This window comes from Heteronotia binoei, chromosome 6 (genome assembly GCF_032191835.1).
Source record: "Heteronotia binoei isolate CCM8104 ecotype False Entrance Well chromosome 6, APGP_CSIRO_Hbin_v1, whole genome shotgun sequence".
Taxonomy (NCBI): Eukaryota; Metazoa; Chordata; class Lepidosauria; order Squamata; family Gekkonidae; genus Heteronotia; species Heteronotia binoei.
Genome location: NC_083228.1, coordinates 89,506,095 through 89,530,379, shown reverse-complemented (window position 1 = coordinate 89,530,379; position 24,285 = coordinate 89,506,095). Strand labels below are relative to the sequence as shown.

At 42.5% G+C, this 24,285-nt stretch overlaps 1 protein-coding gene across 2 annotated transcripts in view; it reads left to right on the top strand.

Annotated features, from left to right (window-relative positions):
* The window catches only part of SNED1 (sushi, nidogen and EGF like domains 1), an 89,626-nt gene that overhangs the window by 29,503 nt on the left and 35,838 nt on the right, over positions 1–24,285 (top strand). The window contains exons 2-14 of one of the 2 annotated variants that reach the window (XM_060242100.1): positions 2,960–3,247; positions 3,577–3,717; positions 5,724–5,886; positions 9,284–9,409; positions 11,276–11,389; positions 16,352–16,465; positions 16,859–16,972; positions 17,177–17,293; positions 18,534–18,659; positions 19,828–19,932; positions 21,486–21,599; positions 22,813–22,932; positions 24,150–24,266. In XM_060242100.1, the coding sequence (XP_060098083.1) occupies positions 2,960–3,247; positions 3,577–3,717; positions 5,724–5,886; positions 9,284–9,409; positions 11,276–11,389; positions 16,352–16,465; positions 16,859–16,972; positions 17,177–17,293; positions 18,534–18,659; positions 19,828–19,932; positions 21,486–21,599; positions 22,813–22,932; positions 24,150–24,266 (1,759 nt within the window). Of the gene's footprint in view, positions 1–2,959; positions 3,248–3,576; positions 3,748–5,723; positions 5,887–9,283; positions 9,410–11,275; positions 11,390–16,351; positions 16,466–16,858; positions 16,973–17,176; positions 17,294–18,533; positions 18,660–19,827; positions 19,933–21,485; positions 21,600–22,812; positions 22,933–24,149; positions 24,267–24,285 lie in introns of those variants that run through there. The other variant, XM_060242101.1, reaches the window with a different exon arrangement.

Genomic DNA, 24,285 nt, shown 5'->3' with positions numbered 1-24,285 from the left:
GTGATCTTTGTGTGCACATGGAACACGCGGGAGTCACTAAGTCAGAGAGGCTTCCTGGGGGGCAAGAGACTAAGCTGAACTGGGCTTCCTTGCAAAATGTTCCCTTTGGTAGCAAGCAGGGGACTGATGGTGTATCAGACATGAGGCTCACTTACTAACACCATGTCTTTGAAAAAGAATGCCATGGTAGAGGGAAAACAATTCACAAAGGCTTTGCATTACATCCTACACAAATTCTACAGGGCTTGCAGTTTACCTGAGGGACCCATTTACTTCTTTTCTAAGAAATGCTGTTGCCAGCCTTGGAGCCTGTTGTTCTTGTTTGACCAAAAGAACAACTACCTGCACCATAAATGTATTAAATTACTAAAATATTAACCAAATTATCAGTGTATAAGATGCTATAAAAGCAAATCCAAACTAGCAACAAATGGGGCTATGTTTGATGATAGAGTAGGAAGGGATAATAAGAACATAACCTAGTCCATTCCCTGCTGTGAGCGGGGGATGGGACTGCCAAACTCCAGTGGTGCCTGGAGATCTCCCATTCTACAACTGCTTTCTGGACTAGAGAGAACACTTCCCCAAGAGAAAATGACAACTTTGGAGGGTTGGATCCATGGCATTTTATCCTGCTGAGGTCCCTTCCCACTCCAAATCTTGCCCTCCCCAGGTTCTACCCCCAAATCTCCAGGATTTTTCTTAACCCAGAGCTGGCAGCCCTAAGGATGAGCATTCCCACATGCAGATGAGCGTTCCCGTATGTTCTCATGTTAAAAGCAAGCAAGCAAACAAGCCAGTGAAGAGGGCTTGAACCACTTTCCTACTACAATCTTTTTCTGCATGCAGGGAGTTTCTAATTCAGGAGACATTCTAATTTGCAAACACCCACCCTTCCCTTGCTGCATTCTAAAATATATAGTCTAAGCATGGCTGTACCCTTAAGGTCAGGAGCCCTTTAGCTATTAGCAAACCCCTCCCAGTGGTCCTGGTATGATTTTGGAAAGCTGGCAATCTTTAACTATTGTAAAGCTACAAGACATGAAATAAAATAGGAGAGATCAGGTGAATTTCTGCAAAAGCCCACCAGTGCCTGATACTAGTGAATCTGAGTTAGCCTTTGGTTCCTGGTATTGTTCCAGAACAGGGGTGGTCAAACTGTGTCTTAGGAGCCACATGTGGCTCTTGAAGCCCACACTGCCCTGTTGGCTGGCTTGGAGAAGGCATTTGTCTCTTTGAATTACCGGTACTTGGCCAAGCAAAACCAGCTGGCGGCTTGGAGGATGCATTTAAAGTTAAAGTTGCTTTCTTTCTACCTCTCTCTCCCTCTTTTCTCCTCCCATCTGTTTGCTTCCTTCCATCTCTCAATCATCTGATGTTCATGTCCTGCGGCTGTCTAACAACTGATGTTCATGTCCTGCGGTTCTGAAACATCTGAAGTTTATTCTGTGTGACTTTTACATTAAGCAAGTTTGGCCGCCCGGTTCCAGAACCTGAAACATTAGGGGAGGGGAAGGGAATGGCCAGTGTGTTGTCTGCTTCTCCCCCAACATGTTAGGAAGCATCTTACATTCCTTCACCTTAATCCTGTTTTTGGTGACACCATTGCTTTGTCTTCACCATACTAAAGGGGAAAGTGCTTTCCAGACAACTTCAGGGTGATGTCCTAGAAAAGACACTCTGAAAAGCTGATCTATAGCTTTGGTGGTATGGACAAAACGAAGATCACATGCAATTCAGGTCTTTTCCTAAAATGCAGCTTGAAGCCTCAGTTTGCCTCAGGGGCTGTATAGGGAAGGCTGGAGGGTTAACCCTTCAGTGGCCACTCAGCTTTGCTATTTTAAACCAGTTTTTCTTGCCAAGAATTTTAAAATAGAAACAGTATGTCTGTTTGAGTCCTTACTTGCAGAGATTTCACAAGATGGGTCGGGAGCATAAAACACTGTAATCCTACTGGGGTTCTTGCAAATACAAGCAACTCTTCTTTTGTTCTCGTTATGGGTGCAATTAACAGCAACGCTTACCCAAATTCTGAAGGTAATAATTGTCCAAAGAATGGTCAAGCCAGAGGTGCCTGAGGTCAAGCTAATGTATCTGGTTATGGCACAAGTCTAGAAGGTCATTACTAGTGCAGTCTAGTGTGTGATTAGAATCAACAACATTATGTGAATGGGATGATATTCTACAGAGCAGAAAGGAATGAAAATGTTTCCCTTCAGAATGGAGGAAGTTTGGCTCCTGCTCCAGCAGACCTGTTTGGGTGTACATCACAGCAATCATCCTGAGATCAAAGAGGGAGCAAAATACGCTCTCCTTCTACTGATACATTCAAAATGAACCCTTTGCCTATTGAAAACAAGAAAAGTGACTGCTAAGTTCTACTGCCTTCTAAGACGAGAGTGACCCAAATGAACTGCACCTTGTTTGTTTAAATCTCTGTGGCTGCTGCAGTTTTCTCAGCTGTTCCTCTTTCCTTTGGCCCATCTCCGGCAGGAGAACAGGGTATGGCTTGTTCTGCTTTCCTTCCCAGACCCCTGGGCTATGGCTTTCTAGCCCTCAGATTCAGCAAGCCAGTGGCAGGGGAAGAGAGAGTGGGAAGGAAGATAACTGAAGGGGAAAGGCAGTTCCCTGGCTATTTTTTGGCAACTAGTTTTTTGTCTGTAGCCACTGGCACTTGGGAAAGTGGCATTTCTGCACTTCAGAGTCCAGGAAGTGGAACACATTTTTTATTTTTAAAAATATCATTCTAAAATAAGTATCAGACCTCTGTTGTGGGGTGTGTCCCTGAAATTTCATGTGATCTGCCAGCTCTTTAATTATCAATGGAAGGCATATAAGAGAACAGCCCTAGGACATAGTCGTTTTCTGTCACCTTTTGTAAAAAGTCAGTGCGGAGGAAATTTGATTTTATTCCATCTCCTGATTGTTGACCTTGTTTTTTTATTGTTCTTCCTTCTAGGTAAACAACAATGGAATCATCTCCTTTCTGAGAGAGGTGTCCCAATTTACACCAGTAGCTTTTCCCATCTCAAATGACCGGCGTGTAGTTGCAGCTTTCTGGGCTGATGTAGATAATCGGCGTGCAGGAAAAGTATACTACCGGGAAACCAGGGACCAAGCCATCTTGGAGAAAGCCACTAAGGACATCTGGCAATATTTCCCAGAATTTCCAGAGTTCTCTGCCCAGTGGGTATTTATAGCCACTTGGTATCAGGTCACCTTCTTTGGAGGAAATTCACATTCCCCGGTATGTGGATTGGTTTGATGCCTATACACAAATACACACACATCTTATAGGGGGCTTTGTGTGTGTATGTATGATTGAGGTAGGATGGGCTACAAAGAGAACAAGAATGTGAATCTCATATGAAAAAGTGTAGTGTGCCAGCACCCTTGCTGAAAACCACTCTGATGCTAAAACTCTAGACTTCCATTCAACTGCTGTGCTCTGAAAATAGTAGCAGCTGAATTCTGAATGGCATAAAAGAGTCTGTGATTCAGGTCTTCACAACAGTTTTTCACTAATGCTGCAGTTCGTTCTGATATCCATTTTGTGTTTGTGTGTCCTTTTTTAAGGTAAATACTTTCCAAATAGTCCTCATTACTGATGGGATGCTGTCCTTCACTATCTTCAACTATGAGTCAGTTACCTGGACCACTGGCATGCATGCCAGCAGCGGGGGAAATTCAGCAGGCCTGGGAGGCATTGCGGCCCAGGTAGACTCCATGATCACATCTTTCAAGCAAGTCTTCTTTCTAATACACAGTCACATTCTTCTAGACTGGCTTATTTTAGTGTTATTTTATTTTTAATCATTATTTCATATTAGGATCATGAAACAACAAGGTGCCCTGACCTCTCAACTCCTAGCATTAGTAATAATGAGTTACATTCCCTTGCATTTCAATGCCAAAATCATATAGGGAGCTTTGTTATAGTAAAGTCACAGTGCTTTGCATTTGCCCATGCCTTGTAGTTCCTTCCCCTCCTAGCCTCAGATTTTTAAGATCCATCCAGCATGTAGTTGTAGCAAGTACAGCTTTCCCTTGCTTTTCTCATTTTAATTTTATATGTGTGTTTTCCCTTCTTTTAACTGGTGGCTGTTTGAATGTGCAAACTTACCACTCATTGATCTATGCTTGGCTGGCTGCCGCCTCTGGATCTGAGAGTCTCCAGTAAGCAGGAAATCACAGGTGTAAAGGAAACAGACATAGTTTCAACCCTAGAAATTCAGAAGTGCAGACTTTTATGACTGTAAACAGAGCAGTAACCACATGCTTTGGATACTGTACAGTGCTTCAGGAACACCCTGACCCATCCCCAGCCAGGGAGGGAGGGAGGGAGAGGAAGTTGAAAAGTTTTCACCAGGCAGTGGCTTGTGACCAAGATTGCAAGAACGTGCTGCTGTAATGCGCAGTGGGATGGAGTGGCTCGGCACGAGCACCTCGCAGCTCAGCATGGCAAAGGCTGCTGCTTGGCTTGAGCTAGCAGAGTTTTGCTCGTTTTTCATGGAAAGGAGTGAGAGAGTCCAAGAGTCTTTTGGATTCACCCTGTGCAGATGAATGGGGATGAAAATAGGCTCAGCATTCTGTGTGCTTTCCAGCAAGTGAGTCATGAATGTGTAGGGATTGCTAAAGCTTTATTATGCCAAGAGCCATTTGGGAGAAGGGTTGCAATAAGTGGACCATCTGATCTCCCCCTCTCCTTTTTTCTTTTAATGCTGACAGTTCAGCACATGTCATAGTCAAGATCTTTAATCATAACTGACATGCAAAACAGTATGGGATACTATTTAGGATGCTGGCCTGTTTAGTTTTTTAATCTGTGTGATCGCAGAAGCTAAAATCAGGGTTCTTTCGCAATGGGTGCTATAGAAAGAGAATGCTTGCTTCAAACCAGCCTTAGAAATAGACCTACAAAAGATACTTGTCCATAAGAACAGTATCTAACCTGTCCAGCCTGCATCCTTGGAAAGAAATAAAGATCCAACTTCTGCAAAGCTTTTCTGACTGGTTGTATAGAGATGCTTCTCTTCAGCAGTGACCAGGCAAGGTGCCCTGACCTGGATAGCCAGGCAAGCCTGATCTTGTGAGATCTCAGAAGCTAAGCAGGGCTGATCTTGGCAAGTGCATGGATGGGAGATCTCCAAGGAATACCAGAGCTGAAACACAGAGGCAGGCAATAGCAAGCCACCTCCCTGAACATTCAAGCCCCACTAGGGGTCGCCAGAAGTCAGCCATGATTTCCAGGCATGCACACATGCGCGCGCACACATCTGCACACATAAACACTCACCAAAAAACAAACAAAAGTGGTGACCAGGCAAGGGACTATATACAGGGCTGGCCTCAAAGAAACTGTGTTCTGAACAGAAAACATCTGGAGCCTAAACTGAATCTGTCTAGGCAGAACATCCAGAAGGGCAAAGAGGAAATAATTGTAGTCTCAGTCCTACAAACATCTACCCGCTTTTCAGATCAAACTTGCTGTAGTGCTAGATGCTGTACTCTGCATTCAATTCAAAAGGATAAATTTCAGATGGGAAAGTGGTTGTAAAATTAGCCTGTGCAGGGAAACCTGATGCTTCCCTTCCTTATGTTCTTGCAGTCCATTCCTCTGCATGGCACTGGGGCATGGTGGAAGAGAGAAGCCCCTTGTCTTTTCCCACAGCTGGCCTGCTTTCACCAGTGAGAGGTTTCACTCTCTGCCCTTGTCTTCCTAGGCAGGTTTCAATGCCGGTGATGGAAAACGGTATTTTAACATCCCCGGATCCCGCACTGATGACATTGTTGACGTGGAGATGACGACAAATGTGGGTATCCCCGGGCGCTGGGTGTTCAGAATCGATGATGCCCAGGTGCAAGTGGGGGGCTGCAACAACACAAGTAAGAGGACAGCAGTTAGGTTTATTTAACCAAACCAATTCTTCCAGCCCTTCTACTTGTTCTGTGAGAATCTTAGTGCCAATGAAAGGCGGCAGCAGCTATGCAGTTTGGGTGTGGAAAGGGGGGGGGGGAACTGAATACTACCCCCCTGGGTATGAAAACAGTGGAATGATATGGCCAACAAGACATGGGATGCATGGATGCAGAGTCCATGTGCAAATTGCAAATCATGGGAGCATTATTCTGTTATTGGATGAAACTTAGAGTATATCTTTGACTGGGGACCAGTGATTTTTTTTTCTGCCAGTGACAGTGAAGGTTTCTTTAGTTATTCTCAAAGGTGAAACAAAATAGAACAATGAAGAGATTAATGAGACAGAAGGCCAGGCTGAATAGGCACAAATGAGCCCCTTGAGCCTTCATTTAATCAACTAAATCTTTAATTGATAAGTGGTAGTCAAGTTTAATTAGTGAGAATGAATTTGAATTGGTGGCACTGAGTTAAGGGCATTCTTTATTTTTTTAGGCTATTTTGGTTATGCTGTGTTATAGTTACTATAATAAGGGGTAGAAAAGAAAATTAAAAGATAGTATGGGGTGGGGGAATATGAAAGGATAGATTTATTTAATTAAACTGCAAGTTGTCTCATATTTTCATAAATAATTCAAAAATGCCCCTATATTGAGGCTTTATTATTTGCAAATTTAAATAAATGTAATGGATTAATTACTCAGTCTAAAAGATTATGAATCAATTAACAAGTAATCAGTTAGCAGTTCCTATTTAAAATACATTTTTCCATAAGTAGTTTTGCTTACTTACAGTCAGGGCTTTAAAAAAAAAAAATACAGGTGCCCAAACTCTCAAGAGAGAAATGGAGAAACACACATGTGCCCCTCATAAAGTTTTAAACTTTTTTTTCCTGAGAAGTTTGTTTCCACAAAGAGGTTCTGGAACTCCATTCCACTGTGTTCCCACAGGAAAAAAGCCCTGCTTACAGTGATGTAAAGTTGTGAAATGGCACCCTTTGAAAGGCTCATTTAAAACATCCATGTACCTTTAGTAGCTCAGGCTAGGGCTGTGAAGGGGAGTCTGTACTTCCCTAAGATTTCTCAGTTTGGCCTTCCCTTATATTTTGAGGGTAGCAGTAATCCTGACTTCCCTCCTTATCAGGACTGGATCTACATGTTGTTGGGGGGGGGCAAAATTAAAAAATGATGCCCCCTTATGGGCCATTCCATCTTATGGTCCCATAGAACACAATGGACTCTATATCCAATTTGGCACCCCCCCTCCGTTGGCGCCCGGGGCAAGCACCCCCCTCTGCCCCCCCCCCTAGATCCGGCCTTGCTCCTTATCTTCAGCTATCAACCCCCAGCACCATGGCTCACTAAATCCCCCAAAATGCTGCTTCTGAGAGATAGAGGATGCTAAAGAATGGCATGACAGGCCACTTAGGGATCCTCAAAGGGAGGAGGTAACTGGTAAAAGCATGCCACCCCATGCTTTCCACTGGTGGAAATATATTGCTGGATCTAGGCTAAGGATCCAGAGCTGCCAAGAAGAACAAAACTTCATATTCAGAGGCAGTAATCCTCTGAAACCAGTGCTAGGAGGCAGCATCAAGGGAGGGCTTTGGCCTCTATGCATGTTTGCTGGCTCTCCAGTACAGCTGTTTGGCCACTGTATGGAACAGGATGCTGGGCTACATAGACCACTGCTCTGATCCAGCAGGGCACATGGTCTTCAGTTAAATTAAAAGTTTTGCCCTGTTTTATAAGAAACTAGACATTTGTGGTTGGGGATATGGTTTTTAAAGTCAGTGTCACTCAGTCAACAATTTTTACTCAATCAGCAGTTCCTTAGTTTGGGATCGTCTCTTATCTGGTTCTGTGACTATCTGCCTCTCTGCATATCTCCCCCTCCCCCCCCCCACCAATTTATCTAAAATATGTATATACTGCTTTTCTGGTAGCTTTGAAAGTGCTTGAGGTTTTTTTCAAAAAGCCTTTTTCCCTCTTGGAAATGTCATCGATTTGTTTACTTATTTATTTTGTTCAATTTGACTCTCAGGGCAAGTTACAACATATTATAACAACAACCGTAATTTAATTAAAACAATTCTTAAGAACTAATCATATTCATGATATAAATTGTTGTTGGTTCTAAGGTGCTCCACAACATGAGACATTGAGAATCCCATGAACAGTTCCCAGTGTTGTTGTTTAAATTACTCATGCAGGGACCAGATTCATTCTAGGAGATTCAGTCTGCAGGGGACCAGATTCAGTCTGGGAGGTTGTGGGTGTGTATCAATATATGAATTTTTGCCACAACAGAGCAAATAGCAGCTTGCTAGGGCTGTCCCAGGTTATGAAAACATTATTTCGAGGGGGGTGGGGCGCCTTGATTTCATATAGTCCTGGGCTGAATGAGCTCTCCCCACATGTGGTTTTTCAGTCACCTTTGTGATGGAATTCCCAGCATATTGAATGGTTGAGTCCCAAGAACTGTTTTGACTGTTTTATCATTTTTCTTGAAGACTTTAAACTTCTGGAATAATTTTAATGTTGTCAAAAACATAATAGCGTGGAATTTTGATGGCCTTTATACTGATGCTTAATCTTGATTCTTGTGGTTTGTCTTAAAAAATTTATAACAAAGAGTACAACCATACAAAATGGGGTGAGCCTAAGGATATAAAACTGGCTGAAACTGTTTTGTGTATGAATGTCTTTCAGAAACTCAGGATTTAAAAGGAGAGAAGGTCATTCTTATTAAAATTTTACTTGATGAAAGAAAGTTGTTTTAAGATGAATATTAGATTTGGGATTAAAAATTCATCATTTTGATCTTCATCATTTAGGGCAAGTCATTCATTGACTGATCAAATAAAAATATTCCCTTGATTCCTTAGCTTTGTTTCTGCTTCCATAGTGCTCTGCTGTGAAGAGCATTCATCTCGCAGTGCGCATTTCCACTCACAGAAGACCAGTGTCATACAGTGAGGCAAAAAGTTCCTGGGAATAGATGAACATGGTCCATTGCAGAGGACCATCTTTACAATGGATGAAGAAGGGCATAAACAGAAACAAGGTTTAGAATTTAAGCAGTTGTTATAAGCAGCTGAAAGTCAACAAGACAGAGAGATAAGTTTCTATAGGTAATTTAAAAAATTTTTTTTATTAAACTTCAATCCAGTTTACATGTAGATGGTCTGAGTTGAGATGAATCATTTAAAATAAATATAACTCTTCCATTCATGAGGCCAGTCAGTTTGTTAGCTACAAACCAAATAGGATACATGATAATAGGCTCAGTCCAGTATTATTGTTGCTGCAACATATTCTGGTGATGTCAACATCTGATGAATTGTGAACTCCTTTGTTCTTGCAGCTTCTGTGTGTCTGACACTCCGTCCTTGTCAGAATGGAGGAAAGTGTATTGAGGACTGCGTCACAGGGAATCCCTCCTATTCCTGTTCTTGTCTGGCTGGTTTCACTGGAAAGCGATGCCATATTGGTGAGTCTTGCTCACAGTTTTGAGGGGAGGAGGCCATACCATAACTCAGAAGTAGAGCATCTCTCCTTCATCCAGAAAATCTCAGGTTCAACCCCTAGCATCTCCAGTTAAAAGGGAAACACTACTTCCTCGGAGAGCTACTGCCATTCAGAATTAATAGTATTGGGACAGGAGAACCTGTGGTCTGACTCAGCATTGTTTTAAAAGTAGGAACTATGCTTTGGTTTTAACTAGCTTGCCCTTCCTGCTTTCGTGGCTTTTTTAGCCTAATGAAACTGATATTTGACTGCTTGACTGTACATGCTTTTGTTAGCCAGATGAAGGCAGAGCAAGATTCCCAATCAATATTTGTGGCGGTTTCATGACAATTCAGAATCTACCTCGACTGAAAATTTTAGTGAATTTCTTAATTATGCTAAAAAAGGTAAAGGTAGTCCCCTGTGCAAGCACCAGTCATTTCAGACTCTAGGGTGACGTCGCATCACGATGTTTTCACAGCAGACTTTTTACGGGGTAGTTTGCCATTGCCTTCCCCAGTCATCTACATTTTCCCCTCAGCAAGCTGGGTGCTCATTTTACCAACCTCAGAAGGATGAAAGGCTGAGTCAACCTTGAGCCGGCTACCTGAACCCAGCTTCCATCGGGATCGAACTTGGGTTGTGAACAGAGAGCTCAGACTGCAGTACTGCAGCTTTACCACTCTGCACCATGGGGCTTCTTGTCAACTATGCTAGTGTTATTGAAAATAAACAGAATATTGAATGCATTTGATGTAATGGGACAGCTATTTTACCAGCAATTTTGAAATATTATTGGGTATTGTTTTTAAAGCTCTATTCAGACTACAATATCCTCTTTCTCTCTCCCTCTCTCTGTGAGTGTGTGCATGTGCTTGTATGTATAGTCACATTCTTTGACAGAGAAGTATGTTGAACTGCTGTTTGGAGATAATTGACCACTAGTAAAAATTTGGTTGAAACATGTTCAGTCTTTTGCTTTATTCTGTCATGAGTGTTTTATATATTTTACCTTAAAAGGGCTAGATTAGCTGTCACAGAGTTATGGATGCCTCATTTAAAAGCTGAACACATTTAAACAAAATACCTTTATTGAAAGGTGAGGGGAAACAATAAGGTCAGCATGGGAACTTTAACAAACAGTATGAATAAATTTATATATGACAGTCCCAAATTTAGGGCATAAACAGAAGACAGCCTTCTAGTCACTCTTCCTCATAGTCACTGAGAAGTCACTTTTTTCACACAGTCATCAAGAAGTCACTTTTCCTAACAATCATTGAGAAGGCACCTCTCACTCCAGAAGAGATCTATTCCTCTGCTGTTTTCCCCCAGGAACTTCTTTAGAAATTCTCCACTCCAGCAGGAGGAAAAAACACCTCAACATCTTCTCTGGCTCCTTCTCCCTCTTGGAGTACACCCTCTCCTTCTTGTGCCCTGTTGCCTGGCAGCCACTCACCCAGACTTCCTGTAGGAAGCACCTCCTCTAAAGAGCAGTATTTTTAGGCAGGGCCCACTATGCAGGTGAAAACATGTAACACATTTTTAAATAATAAATATTTTAACAAGGCTTACATATATTTATTGACTTTGTGATATTACTGTCTGTTTATTGCATCCATGTGTATATATGTTGCCCTGTGAGTTTGGCCCTTGGTTGGAATTTGGGAGGAAAATATGTTTTGTCTCTGAGAGCAAGCCATAGGTGAGTCCTGAGGAAAAAGAGATGGTTCTGAGGAGGCATTCATACTGTTGCCATTGGAATGGGTGTTATCCAGAATTCCAGATCAACATATTACTGTGGGGGAAAATTAAAGGCAGATAGTTTGTCTTATCAATTATTTTCTAGATGTGGATGAGTGTGCTTCTAATCCATGTCGGAACGAAGGCTCCTGTATCGATGGCATCAGCAGCTTCAGGTGTTTGTGTCCACAAGGATTCAAAGGGGCCACATGTGAAATTGGTGAGCAGCATTGTGTAATGGCAAGTATGATGACATCAGGTTTATGGGTAGGACTAGGTGGGCAAAGCATATACCTGTCCTAGTGCCTCTTTGTTACAGAATTTTAAGACAGTACAATGTCATGTATAAGTATACAGATACAGTGTAAGTGTTGTGTGTAAGTATACAGGCTACAACCAGTATTTTCAGGAGGGATTGCAAAAACTGGGTTAATTGATTTTATTATTGATCTTCAAATGAAATGGGCTAGTTGTGGTAGTCATGGTGTTATCACCTTGTCTGCTTGTGTAGTGTTGTTCAGAGTACAAGAAGATTCTACCCCCAAATAGGTTAAGCCTTAAAGTATAACATTTGAGATGATGAAGATAACAGAGTAAGGAGAAGAAAGTAGAAGGGATAAATAGAAATAAAGTGTGTACATAACTGAAATGAACATAAATTCTGGCCTCGTTTTTGAAGAGGGTGGGGACTAGGGGAGTTGTACCAAAAGAACTGTTGAAAAGATAAATTCTGAGCAGCAACTGGAGGGGAGAATGGTATCACCATGCAAGTATTCTGGGAGCCAGTTTACAAAATTCATATCCTGCCTTTTAGTCCCGTAAGGGCAACCAAGGTGGCTAACAAAAACAGAACAATATAAAAATATTTTAGTAAACCAGTTTTAAACCAAAACCAAAATCCATTTGTAAAAACACAGAAACAACTATTAAAACCTAGGGTAATATGGCGGGATCATTGACAAAACACCGGATGAAACAAAAATGTCTTCACTCACTGGCAGAAGACAGTGATAGATGGAGACAGATTAATATCCCTGGGGAAGGAATTCATTATCTTGGTGCTATGACTAAAAAGGCTGTATCTCAGGTTGCCACCCATCTAACCTCAGATGGGAGCCTCAGAAAATGACTATAGCAGTTGGGTATAGGCAGTCCTTAAAATATGCTGGCCACTAACCATATAGGGATTGCTGGTTCAATGCCAGCACTCTGAATTGGCACAGAAACCAATTGGGAGCCAATGTGGCTGAACCAAGACGCAAGGAAATGGTTCCTATAACTCTCTCTAGCTCCAGCATTCTGTACCTAGTAACATTTCCATATTCTTTTCAAAGACAGCCCTGCATAGAGAGCATTGCAGTAATCTAATCTAGATGTTAGCAGGGCATGCATTACAGTGTCCAAAGTTTGTTTGTTTTTTTGCCCAGGAAAGGTGGCAGCTGGCTGACCAATTGAATCTTATAAAAGACACTCCTAGTTAACAACAACCACCTGCTTGTCCAGCAGTAGACCTGGGTACAGGAGCACCCCCAAGCTAGAGACCTGCTCTTTCAGGGGGAGTGCAATCCCATTGTTAGGGAAATTGCTGTGGAACTCCTCTTTAGATGGGGGGATTAGTGTACCCTAGGAGAGCTTAGGAGAGATCTTTTGCCAATATACGGAGGTGCAGTTTTTCAGGAAGGGAACTCCAACAGTAAAATAGTTTTTAAAATAAAAGTTTACTTAGAAAATATATAAAAACACAAACACATAAACAATCAAACATTCATACAAACAAGAACTAGGAAACAGAAATGCAACATTTAGGGAAATTTATGAAATTGCAGAAGGGGGGGATGATATGACCTGGTCCATGGATCCTTGTAGCAGAAGACATAAAGGTGGATAGTTGCCCAACAGAGTTGGGGGTGCAAGTCTGTGGTAAGGTAAGACAACACACACTGAACTTGCCATGTGCTGGCCTAGATATAACCTGATTTGTGCCCTCAGGTAATGCGGTCATGTGGTGCGTGACAAATAGATCAGCTGACCTGTGATACTGTAGTGATGCCAGTACATGTGACTCCTATGTCACCAAAAAGGGGTGAACAGGGAGAGGCTGCTAGAGTTTTATAGGATTAGTGGGTCTTGATGGGTTCACCTTTTGAAAAACTACCTTAAACAAAGAAAAGGAATTGGTCAGTTTAGAGCCACATATTGTAATTTACTGTAACACCAGAGCAAACACATTGGAGTTGTTCTGCATGATGGGCTTAAGTCCTTAGCAGCAGTTACTTCCTTGGGCCTTTCTTTGTGTCCAGCAATCTTCTCAGTGGCTGGCAGGAACAGTCTTTTTGTTATGTGCAGGCATCACAGCAAGCTCTATTGTCCAAATACTGGCGCTTCACATTTGCATCTGCATTGGCACACCTGGAGTGTTGTCTTAGCTCTGTCCTCATAACTGCTTGTGCAGCAACAAGATGGAGTCAGGATTCCTTCATGGCTTCTGGTGAAAGGTGCTATTAAGGCTGTCTTCCTTGGACAAGAGTGCAATTGTGTTCTGCATGCCTTGGCAGCTCCTTGGGGAAGCCTGATCTGAAATCCTTCTATGCAGGAGGAATGCACAGTTACAGCAATGGCATGAACAAGCAGGGAGGCCTCTTAGCTAATCTGGGGTGCTTTCTGTTTGGCCCCACAGAGTAAAATGTCCATATTGAAACTGGCGCAGTTGCTTAAATGCTTAAGATCACACAGGATCCACTGCCTATAAACAGTAGGCAAAGTGGGTATTTGTTATTAATGTCCATGTTGAGTTAGTTCTTATACCAAATGTTTTCTGCTTATCATGTCTATAGAAGCAGTTTGCCTGTGTTCACATAATAAAAGTTCATAACAATAAGAGTCCTGCATCTCTGACACTAGGCCAGAGTAAACTCAGTCCATAAATGGTGACACAAAAAGGGAGTCTGAGACCAGCATCAGAGTGAACACAGTCCATTTAAAGATGGAGGAGGGAGGTTGGCCCTAACCTCATCTACATCCAGAGACATTTTAAATCCTGTGTCGGTCCTTCCACACACCAGTAGCACTTCCAATTTGTCAGGATTAAGCTTCAGTTTATTAGCCTGCATACATCCCAACACTGCCTCAAGGCACTGGTTCAGCGTTACTGCAGCCTTGCTGAGATTTTTAGAAGTATTTGGTAAAGCTGAGGGTCATCCACATGATAATGACAACCTAGCCAAAATGTCCAGATGACCTCATCCAGCAGTTTCATGTAGATGTTAAAGGGCACTGGGGGGAGGGGGGGAGATGGAATCTTGCAGGATCCTATAGGCCAGATGCCAATGGCAGAGCAACAATCTCCCAGCATCATCTTCTGAATCCTACTTTTTAGGAAGGATTGAAACCACCACAAAATGGTGTCTCTCTCCCATTCCCAACCTCAAAAGGCAGTTCAGAAGGATACTGCAGTCAATGATATCAAAACCCACTGAGAAGTCCATCTCTCAGTGCAGGTCATACACCAGCATGGTCAAGGCTGTTTCAGTCTCATAATATATGAAAGATTTTTTAAAAAGAATCAACAAACAGGCCTGAGACCAGGTTGGCAGGGAACCAGACAATCTGCTTCATCCAGAGATCCTTGATATTCATACAAAATGCAGGTTATTTTAAGAGATATCTAATACAACTAATTTTTTAAAATATGAAGTTTAAATAATATTTTTAATCTACCGTGTACTTTATCTACATTGCTGATGAAGATGTAGCCTGTGGCAGTGCATAATTAAAGGGCAGGGGAGGCTGTCTTGTAGTTTTGAAATATTCTGGATCAGGAAATTTTACATCCCGCAGATTTCAAAATTGTACATCCTTTGCCTTTGATATCTTTGCATCAAAGTACAGGCGATGGCAGCCTCCTGCTGTCAGCAGTGACCCTTACAGTGACTTCCAGGCCAGAGCTCATTCACAAGGGTTCCTTAACCAGGTCTTGAGACAGGATATCTTGCTGTGAAAAATATGGGTTTCATTCTGTGACTCTGCCTTATACAATATTTCCTAGATAAAAACAGGGAATATTTCTAGAGCTTGTGGAGCATATAAATATGCTATGGATGAGAATAAGACTGGATAGAGGAGAGAAGTGGAAGTGACCCAATTTTGCAGGTGAAAGATTTTTAGCGGTGTCTGGTGTGGTTAACAACTATGAGCCAAAGAGTAAATTTGGGATATCTTGACTATCTTCAAATTGAATGCTCTGGTTAGGGTAGCCCACCTGTTGATAGTTACATTATCATATAACATACTTCATAAATAGACCTGATGTCAAGAGGTAAGTGGCCAATATAAGGCATCTTCATGATTGTTTACAGCCCTTAGCGTAATTATATTATGACTGGTTTTTTTCTTGTAAGTTGCCTTGAACCATGAGGAAAGGTGGGGTATAAATGTTTTCATAAATAAATAAAGCACCAATGGTAAATACATGTAGTTTCTAAATTGCCATTGCCTTTTCCTAGTATTACAAGTAGGGATGGGCACGAACAGGGAAAATGCAGTTTGTGATGGTTCATGGTGTGCCCAGCTTGTGAGCCATGAACCATCACAAACTTTTAGGGACTAAATCAGTGGTGTCAAACTCATTTGTTAGCATGGCTGGATCTGACACAAATGGGACTTTGTGGGGCTGGGCCATGTGTGAGGTAGCAGAGAGATAAACATTATAAAGGACACAGACAAACACAATTTAAAGATATAATGTTTTAACTTAAAATACAAACATGCTTGAAACTCTTGCAATATTTTGCAAGTAATCATTTGCAAATCCATAAAGCAAATAGGTCCTGCTTAACTTCATCTAGCTTTTTGTGGTGAAATTTTGTATCATACGTAGAAGCTGCAAATTGTTGAAATGGAAGCCTATCCTCTCCAGAATCCTGGTGGACAGGTGGACCTAGAAAAGCTATAGAATCCTCTACCTTTCTTTTTCCACACTCCGCATAGCTTTTCATTGCCCACCTATGATGGTTTAGACAAGACATACTACTAAAGAGGTGTGCATGCAAACAAAACAGTCTGTCTGGAATACACATTCAGCAGCTGTGGTATAAATATTATGCGTATTTAGGTTTGTATCAGTAGAACTGCAAATTCTTCATGTCTTAATTTGGTGTTTGTTTCATTTGCTGAAACATCACAGAGGAATCTCCATGTGAAGCCAAAGAATGCCTGAATGGTGGGGAATGCCAGGCAGCAAACAGAACAGCTATGTGCCTGTGCCAGCCAGGCTATACTGGAGAAGCTTGTGAGACAGGTGAGCAAACGAAAGTAGTGCTAGCTCCTTCAGCCAGGGAAGGCCTTCAATCAGGCATTGGAAAGGAGGATTTCAGAAGGTGTGCAAGGGATACTGGTATCAGTCTTCTCACAAAAGTTGGACAATGCAGAACCCAGGTTTCCATGGCCTCAATCTGACAGTTCCAGTGCACGTCTATAGTTCTGCTTCCTCATTCTTTGATGAGTAGGGGAATGCCTAGTGATGCAAGGTGGAAATTGAATGTTTGCAATTCCCAGTTCGGTTTTTGTTATATAGGAGGACCCTTAAAATGTACATTCGCAGACACCTAGAGTATTTGTGCCTGTGACTAAGTTTGCAGCTGATTTTCATACATCACCCATCTTAGTGTTGTTTTTTTCCCCCCTTTTACAGAGATAAATGAATGCGAGTTCAACCCATGCCTGAATGGTGGGCAATGTATGGACCTGGTGGACAATTACACCTGTTTGTGTGTGGCGCCATTCACAGGACAACGCTGTGAAACAGGTGCCCTGATTTCATAACTGCATGGCAGCAGTCTCCTCCCCACAATGCCAGACTCTCTCAGTGGCGGAAGTCTTCACTCTGTACTCTTTCTCCACTCTGATGTTCCTGTCAGGTTTTCTACTTAAACCCAGCCCCATACTTGTTCTGTTTAGTTGCTCGGCTGCGTTGGGCTGTACTGAGGCTCCCTACTCTTCTCCGCTCTAGATCGTTCAGCCTGTGAGGGCGGGAACTGCTGGAATCGGCAGACATGCAACTACATCCTTCCAGGGCGCTACATCTGCACATGCTCTCCAGGCTACTATGGGAACAACTGTCAGTTTGGTGAGCAGGATCATTCTGCACCCACTGTCATCACCAAAAAAAATGAAGAAAAAAAGACCAGTTATGAGACCAGATGCCGTCTCTGACATCCAGGAAATTAGCTTCTCTTTTACCAAGTGGGATTATTATCTAGCCCTTTGCTGCCAGTGGGGACAGGGATGGTAGAGAAGGAGAGGAGAAGGAGTGTTAAATTTAAGGAAAAATTTGCCTCCATGTCATTAAAGAGGTCCATCATCATGCTTGAATATTCATAATTGTCTTTCCACTGGCGTAACTGGGGAAGTGTTTTATGCATGTGTCTAAGATGCTGTGTTGTGTTTGGCTTTTGTTGCTGTCATCAGAACTAGAGTTGCCAAGTCCCCACTGACTGCCAGTGGGGAACTTTTTTTGCATGCGGCGCAGTGACATCACTCAGAAGTGACATATTGCACCAGGCACATAATGCAGGGACGCTCTAGGAAATTGTGAAAAACTCTAGAGCACCCTCTCATGAAACCGTAGAGTTTTCTGTGATTTCCTAGAGTGTCCCCGCATGATGTTGCTTCCAGGTGACATCATCACACCTTGTGTGTCGTGTGGTGGTGGGACTCTTTGAGACGGGATCCCCATGGTGGCCTCCCTGCCATTGGGTTGGGGGCTGCCAAACTGGGGTATCCCCCACCCCCGGCGGAATCTTGGCAGCCCTAGTAGAAGCTATTTAAGATTTGCATGGTGAGAGGAAGATTCTTGATATTGAAACAAATTTAGTGCTTCAAAAATAATTGGAGATATCATTTAATGTCCCTGATATTTCAACTTAACTCTCTGAATTACCTTGGCCTGGAAGACCCAGAACTCTGTTGATGGCAAAAGTCCTTCATAAAATATCCTTGTTGTGCGGGGGGAACTGTCTGCCCTTATCCCCAGTAATGGGCATCCTTCAATGCATAATAAAGCTTTTTTGGTACTCATAGATAAATTCCAACCAAAACACTCCATTCCAATGTTTGCTCAATATGTTCTTACAGAGTTTCAGTGTAGACTATTCCAAAAACCCCTAGCAAGCTTCTGCTTTGGATCTCAGTTTACACTGTCTATCTTGTCCGCAATAAACATGGCGAACAACTGAATCACCCTCCTTCCTAAGGCTACTTTCATGCATTGGAGGCTGTAAATAAGTGCCTTTGCAATCTTCCTTTCTCCATAATACACAAACCTAGCTCTTTTCTTATGTCAGTAATCATTCACAAATGTTTTGTAGGTGGGCCCCGAATGCCCAGTGCATGTGTCTCCAATCCATGCCAGAATGAGGGTACTTGTCTTGAAACCAGTCAAGGCTATGTGTGTGACTGTCTTGAGGGATATTCAGGTCCTGATTGCAGAGACAGTAAGTACTGGAATTTCAATATCAAACTGCACATAATGCTCGGTTACATCAATATTTTATCAGAGGATTTCTAAAATTATTATTACAGAAAGCCTCTATAGGAAGTTGTGATCAGGATGGGATTTTTTTTAGAATGAAGACAACTATTTCTTTCTGTCGGAAAGCATCTATTGAGATGCTTTCTGCCTCATGGAGAAAATGGAGAGGCAAAAAAATGTTTTACAGACTTCAGTTATTTAAGAACGCTGATGCAGAGGTTTGCACTTGTGCAGAAATTGTCTCAGTTGCTCAGGTGAAGAATCAATCCTGTGTACCAAGCAAAGTGTCTGGTGTTTTCTACTCGTGCTAAATCATTCCCAAAACTAAATGAACAGAGATCTGCATTTTTGTGACATCAGAATAGATGTGCAAATTGTCCCCTAAGCATGAGCACAATTCAAAACCAAGCTGGGGTTCCCAGTGTGTTGGTTTGCCAATCTCTCGTTTGGAAATTCATAGCTCCTCTTACTATACAGAGAATGGAAGCTTGCTGACTGCCCACTTCTGCCTTCCATTTCTTTGCTGCTTGCCACATTAATAGACCCAGGCTGATTAGGAGGTTCTTGTTGTTATGGAAGGATTCCTGTGCCAGAGTTCTCCCATGGTACAGCGGAAGCTGCAGTTTTCTCCATTCTCTCACTGCATCTCACATTCTCCCTACCTTCAGTTGGACTTTTTGCAGTCTGCTGTTTGGATGCAGCTACCCCATGCTAGGAAACACTGGCACATGTCATCTGCAGAAGGGAAGGGGGAATGGGGTTGAGTGCAGGGGTACTTATTTTAAAAGAAGCGGCAAGACTCATTAGAGCTGAACAGAGCACTGATATGACCACAAGGGAGCCTTTGATAGGTGGAGTTCGATGACTCCAGTGGGGAGCAGCAGCTGGTTTGTAATTTTCAGTCTCCTGGGTGTTAATTAAGGTAAATATCTGAGGTCATGAGAAAGGGAGTAAAGGTTCTGTCAGCACAAAGTTTGAAGCCAAACCTAATCCAGATCCCTCCCCAAAGCAAGCCTGAACAACGGAGAGTTGGTTAATGGTGAGGGGGGGTCTTGAAGGCCTCAAGAGCTCAGCTTTTGCTGGCACAGATGAGCCTAATTAGTCTCTCTTTTTCACTGGCTTTTTTGCAGAGCTTTCAGAGGACTGCGAGTGTCGGAATGGGGGGAAATGCCTAGATGGAAACAGCACTGTATGCCAGTGCCCACTAGGATATTTTGGTCTTCTCTGTGAATTGGGTAGGAATAAAGTTCTCTTGATTTCTGTTTTACATTTTCATTGTGTTCTTAGAGAGCCAATTTGGTGTAGTGGTTAAGTGTGCGGACTCTTATCTGGGAGAACTGGGTTTGATTCCCCACTCCTCCACTTGCACCTGCTGGAATGGCCATGGGTCAGCCATAGCTATTGCAGAGTTGTCCTTGAAAGGACAGCTGCTGTGAGAGCCCGCTCAGCCCCAACCACCTTACAGGGTGTCTGTTGTGGGGCAGGAAGATAGAGATTGTGAGCCATTCTGAGATTCGGAGTGGAGGGCGGGATATAAATCCAATCTCTTCTTATTAATATTTTACTTTCTAAAAACCCAATAGTGCATTATTACAGCTGTTGTTGACAAGTTGCTCTATTTACTTTCTGAATATTGATCTCTAAAGAAAGATAATGCCCTTCACTGATTAACTCTGTCTGGAGATGGATGTCAGCTTTTTAGAGAAGGGAAGGTAGTTTAAAACAGAAATTGCTCTTGTGGTGTAGATGTTGCTAGTAAATGGGGTTTGTATGAGTTTTTGTTTGTTCAGAAAACCTGTTAGATAAGGAGTGTGTATGTACCTATCATAGGAAGTGATGCCTCTCCAGACTACTTTACCACTGTCCATAACATGAAAATGCAATTTTCACAGCATTTATCCTGGGAAAAATCCTGTTCTAATCCTGTTCTAATCTTTACAACAACCCCATTAAGATAGGCTAGGCCAGGGGTCATTTTGTAGAAAAAGAGGTACCAGAGCTCATTAGCACAACTCATTTGCATAACACATTTGCATATGCTTTACACCCCTGACATAACCGGAAGGTGAACTCAATTATATCAGCTCAGCATCTAGCTTAAAATGCTTCTTTAATTATAATTGTCATAATAAAACCTTACTCCCATCATACTTTTAAAATTACTTTCTCCGATGTGGCCACAGTGGCATGATGAAGATTTCCATCTGTCTACATTATATGTTTTGGTTATTTCCCCATTTTTTGTAGGGAAAAATATTAGAAAGTTTGAAAAATTTTGGAGTTCAGAAGATTTGGAGCCCAGAAGCAATTATTTGAGGGGGTGAGAAAGAAAGGGGTAAGAAAGAAAGAGCACAATAAAATTTAGAGGTTCTGGAGCTCCACTCCTGTGAGCATCTGCCCAAAATGAGGCCTGGACTAGGCCAATATTGTTTGTATATTGCAGATAGGGAGAACTGAAGTTGAGAGGGAAAGAATAGTTTGCCTAAAGTCACACTGCAGATACAAGATTTGAATTGGAAACCATAACTAAAATACAATAGTGACTGAAGCAGGAGTACAGCTTTCATCTTTGTGAAAAGCAGGAGACAGAACATGTGCTCCAACAAGAATCTGTAGCATGTACCCATGGCACTTCTTTATCTCACTCACAAATCTTGCATCACTTTATCGTGTACAAGTGTCTGCTAAAGATTGGTCCTTATGTGACCTAACTTTGCTTGTCTCTTTAAAGCAAACCTGTATTGCTTTGAGTTTTGTGATGGGGAATTGCATTTTCTTTCCTTCACAGAAGTGACTGCTACACCTTGCAGTATGAACACCCAGTGCCCAGATGGAGGTTATTGTATGGAGTATGGAGGTAGTTACCTGTGTGTATGCCATACAGATTATGGCACTAACCACAGTAAGTAGGACAGGTCATCTGGAAATACAGTGGCTTGCACTCAGTGCAGGAATCCAAGTAGTGGGAGGGTGCCCAGTACTACATACACTTTCATCGATCCAGAGCCTATGCAGACTGGCGGTAAAAATTGCCATCAAGTCACAGCTGATTTATGGCAACTCCATAGAGTCTTCAAGGCAAGAGACTTTCACAGGTGGTTTTCCATTGCCGCCCTCCGCATTACAATCCTGGCATTCCTTGGAGGTCTCACATCCAAATACTAGCCAGGGCCATCCCTGATTAGCTTCTAAGATCTGACAAGATCGGGCTAGCCTGGGCCATCCAGACTAAATGGGACCGTATCTTTGTGTCTGAGAAGAGAGTATTGGTGGAGCATTAAGGGGAATGGAGTACAAACCTGGGAATTATGGTACAATTGATGGAACATTAACTTTGAGGGTGAGGGTGACATTTCTTGTGATGTGAAAGTGATACATGAGTGATTTATGGATTCTATTTTGCTATTTAAGCTTTACATGGAAATTGGTTCTGAAGGACCTAAGCAAATCACTATGTTGCATGTAAAGGTGATTAGTAAATTTCTTTATTTGCAGGAGTGCTGTAGGAATGATTTTATCTATAATAAAAGAGATTGTGTAGCTTCAATGCATTAGTGATTGACAACCTACTTTGTGAATCTTGTAGCTGCACATAAGAACATTAGAAGAGTCTGCTGGATCACAGCAGTGTTCCATCCAGTCCAGTATCCTATTTCCTACAGTCACTAAGCAGATACCCCTGTAAGTCCTAGAAGAAGGACATGGATCCCCATGTTGTCCCCAGTAACTGATTTTTAGAGATACTCTCTCTGAATGTGAAGCTATCATTTAGCCATCATGGCTGATAAATCCATTGGTAGCTTTCTTTCATGAATGTCCCTTTTAAAGCCATCCACCTGATGGCCATCTTGTAGCAGTAACTTCCATATGTTAATTGTGCACTATTAAGTGTGTTAATTCAATATTTAATCTTTAAGTGGTGGGATATAGTAGACACCACCAAGATTTAAATAGATTCCCTAAGAGCTAAAGAAATAGGAGTTGGAAGATCTCTGGGCTTCTCAAGTCACAAATATGTGTTCTTTTTCCATGTCATTTAATTGAGCTCCTTGCTGTGGGGCAGATTGTGTTTTCATTTAGCATCATCCCATATAAGACTATGTCTACTTTTGCAGCTGTGCCACCATCCCCCTGTGACTCAGATCCTTGCCTGAATGGTGGATCATGTGAAGCTCAGGATGACTCCTACATCTGTGAATGCACCCGAGGGTTCATTGGCAGACACTGTGAGAAAGGTACTCCTAAGATCTTGGTGAAAGGGCAGGAGATTCATCCCAGATCATTCTGTGATGCTATGAACAAGAGAAATGGGCATTTTTTCCCAGAGGAGGGAGAAAGAAATATTTGCAGGCAACATCTCTCCATCACCCTCCTTTTCACTTCCATGGTGGTGTAAAAGCCAAAATACACAATATGTGTGATCTGAGTTAGGACACAGGTGCCTAAACTATTATCACACATAGGTTCATGTAATTTTCGTCAGCTGTGGAGGAAGGGGTAAACAGCCCACCCTGCAGCTGTTTCCAAGTGGTGAAAATGGCAAAAGAAGGAAGCCTGAAGCTCATCCTCCCCTTAGCTGGGACCTGGCAGCCAGCAGGGGATGAGGGGGACATACCAGGAGAACGAGGAAGACCCAGGCCATGTTGCTGACATTGCACCGGAAGTGACATCATCACGCTGTGCCATCACTGCAATGCTCTAATATTTGGGTAGAAACAGCTCCTACCATAGAGTTGTTGCCCAAATACCAGAGCATAGCCCAGACATTGCTATTGTAATGATGTCACTTCCTGTGTAACACCAGCAATGTGGCTTAGGCTTTCATCTTTCTCCTGGTAAGTCCCCCACCAGCCAGCTGATCAGCAGGAGGCTGGGCCTGGTGGCAGGGACCCCCGCCTCCACCAGCAGGCTGTGGCAACCCTACCCTTAGCAGTGTTTTGATCCATGTCTAAACACTACTAGGAAGAAGGGGTTTCAGGCTTTCCTCTGCCATTTTCACCAGTGGAAATGGCTGGGGGGGGGCGCTGTTAACCCCTTCCTCGGGAACCCAAGGAAGTCATTTCTAAGCAGTAATGGCTTGGAAAAAGAGTAGCACTTTAACCAGTCAAAAAAGAAAATAGTGGGAAAATTGACTGAAAAACTAGTTTGTTGAATCTGACAAGTGTTCCAGTTATTACAGCAGAATTCTTGGGCATTTTTCTCTATAAACAGGCACTGAGCTGTAGATCAAGGGGTCTAAAAGCAAGCACATAGATAAATGGCTTTGGGCATGTATAAATAGCTGAAATGTTTCCCAAACAAAATGGAGGAAAGATCAGTGAAGGGATAGGGAGTTCTAGACTAGTGAGAAAACTGGAAAATAGTTGAAGTGGAGTTCTGGCATCTGTCTCTGCAGTATGAATGATCTTTTTAAATGGGCCTGCAATCACTATTGACACTTTTCTGTTACCAGCAAGGCCAAAGCTTTGCAGTTCTGGACCATGCCGCAATGGAGGGACATGTAAGGAATCAGATGGTGAATACCACTGCACCTGCCCGTACCGCTTCACGGGAAAGCACTGTGAGATAGGTACCCCCACTTAAATGTG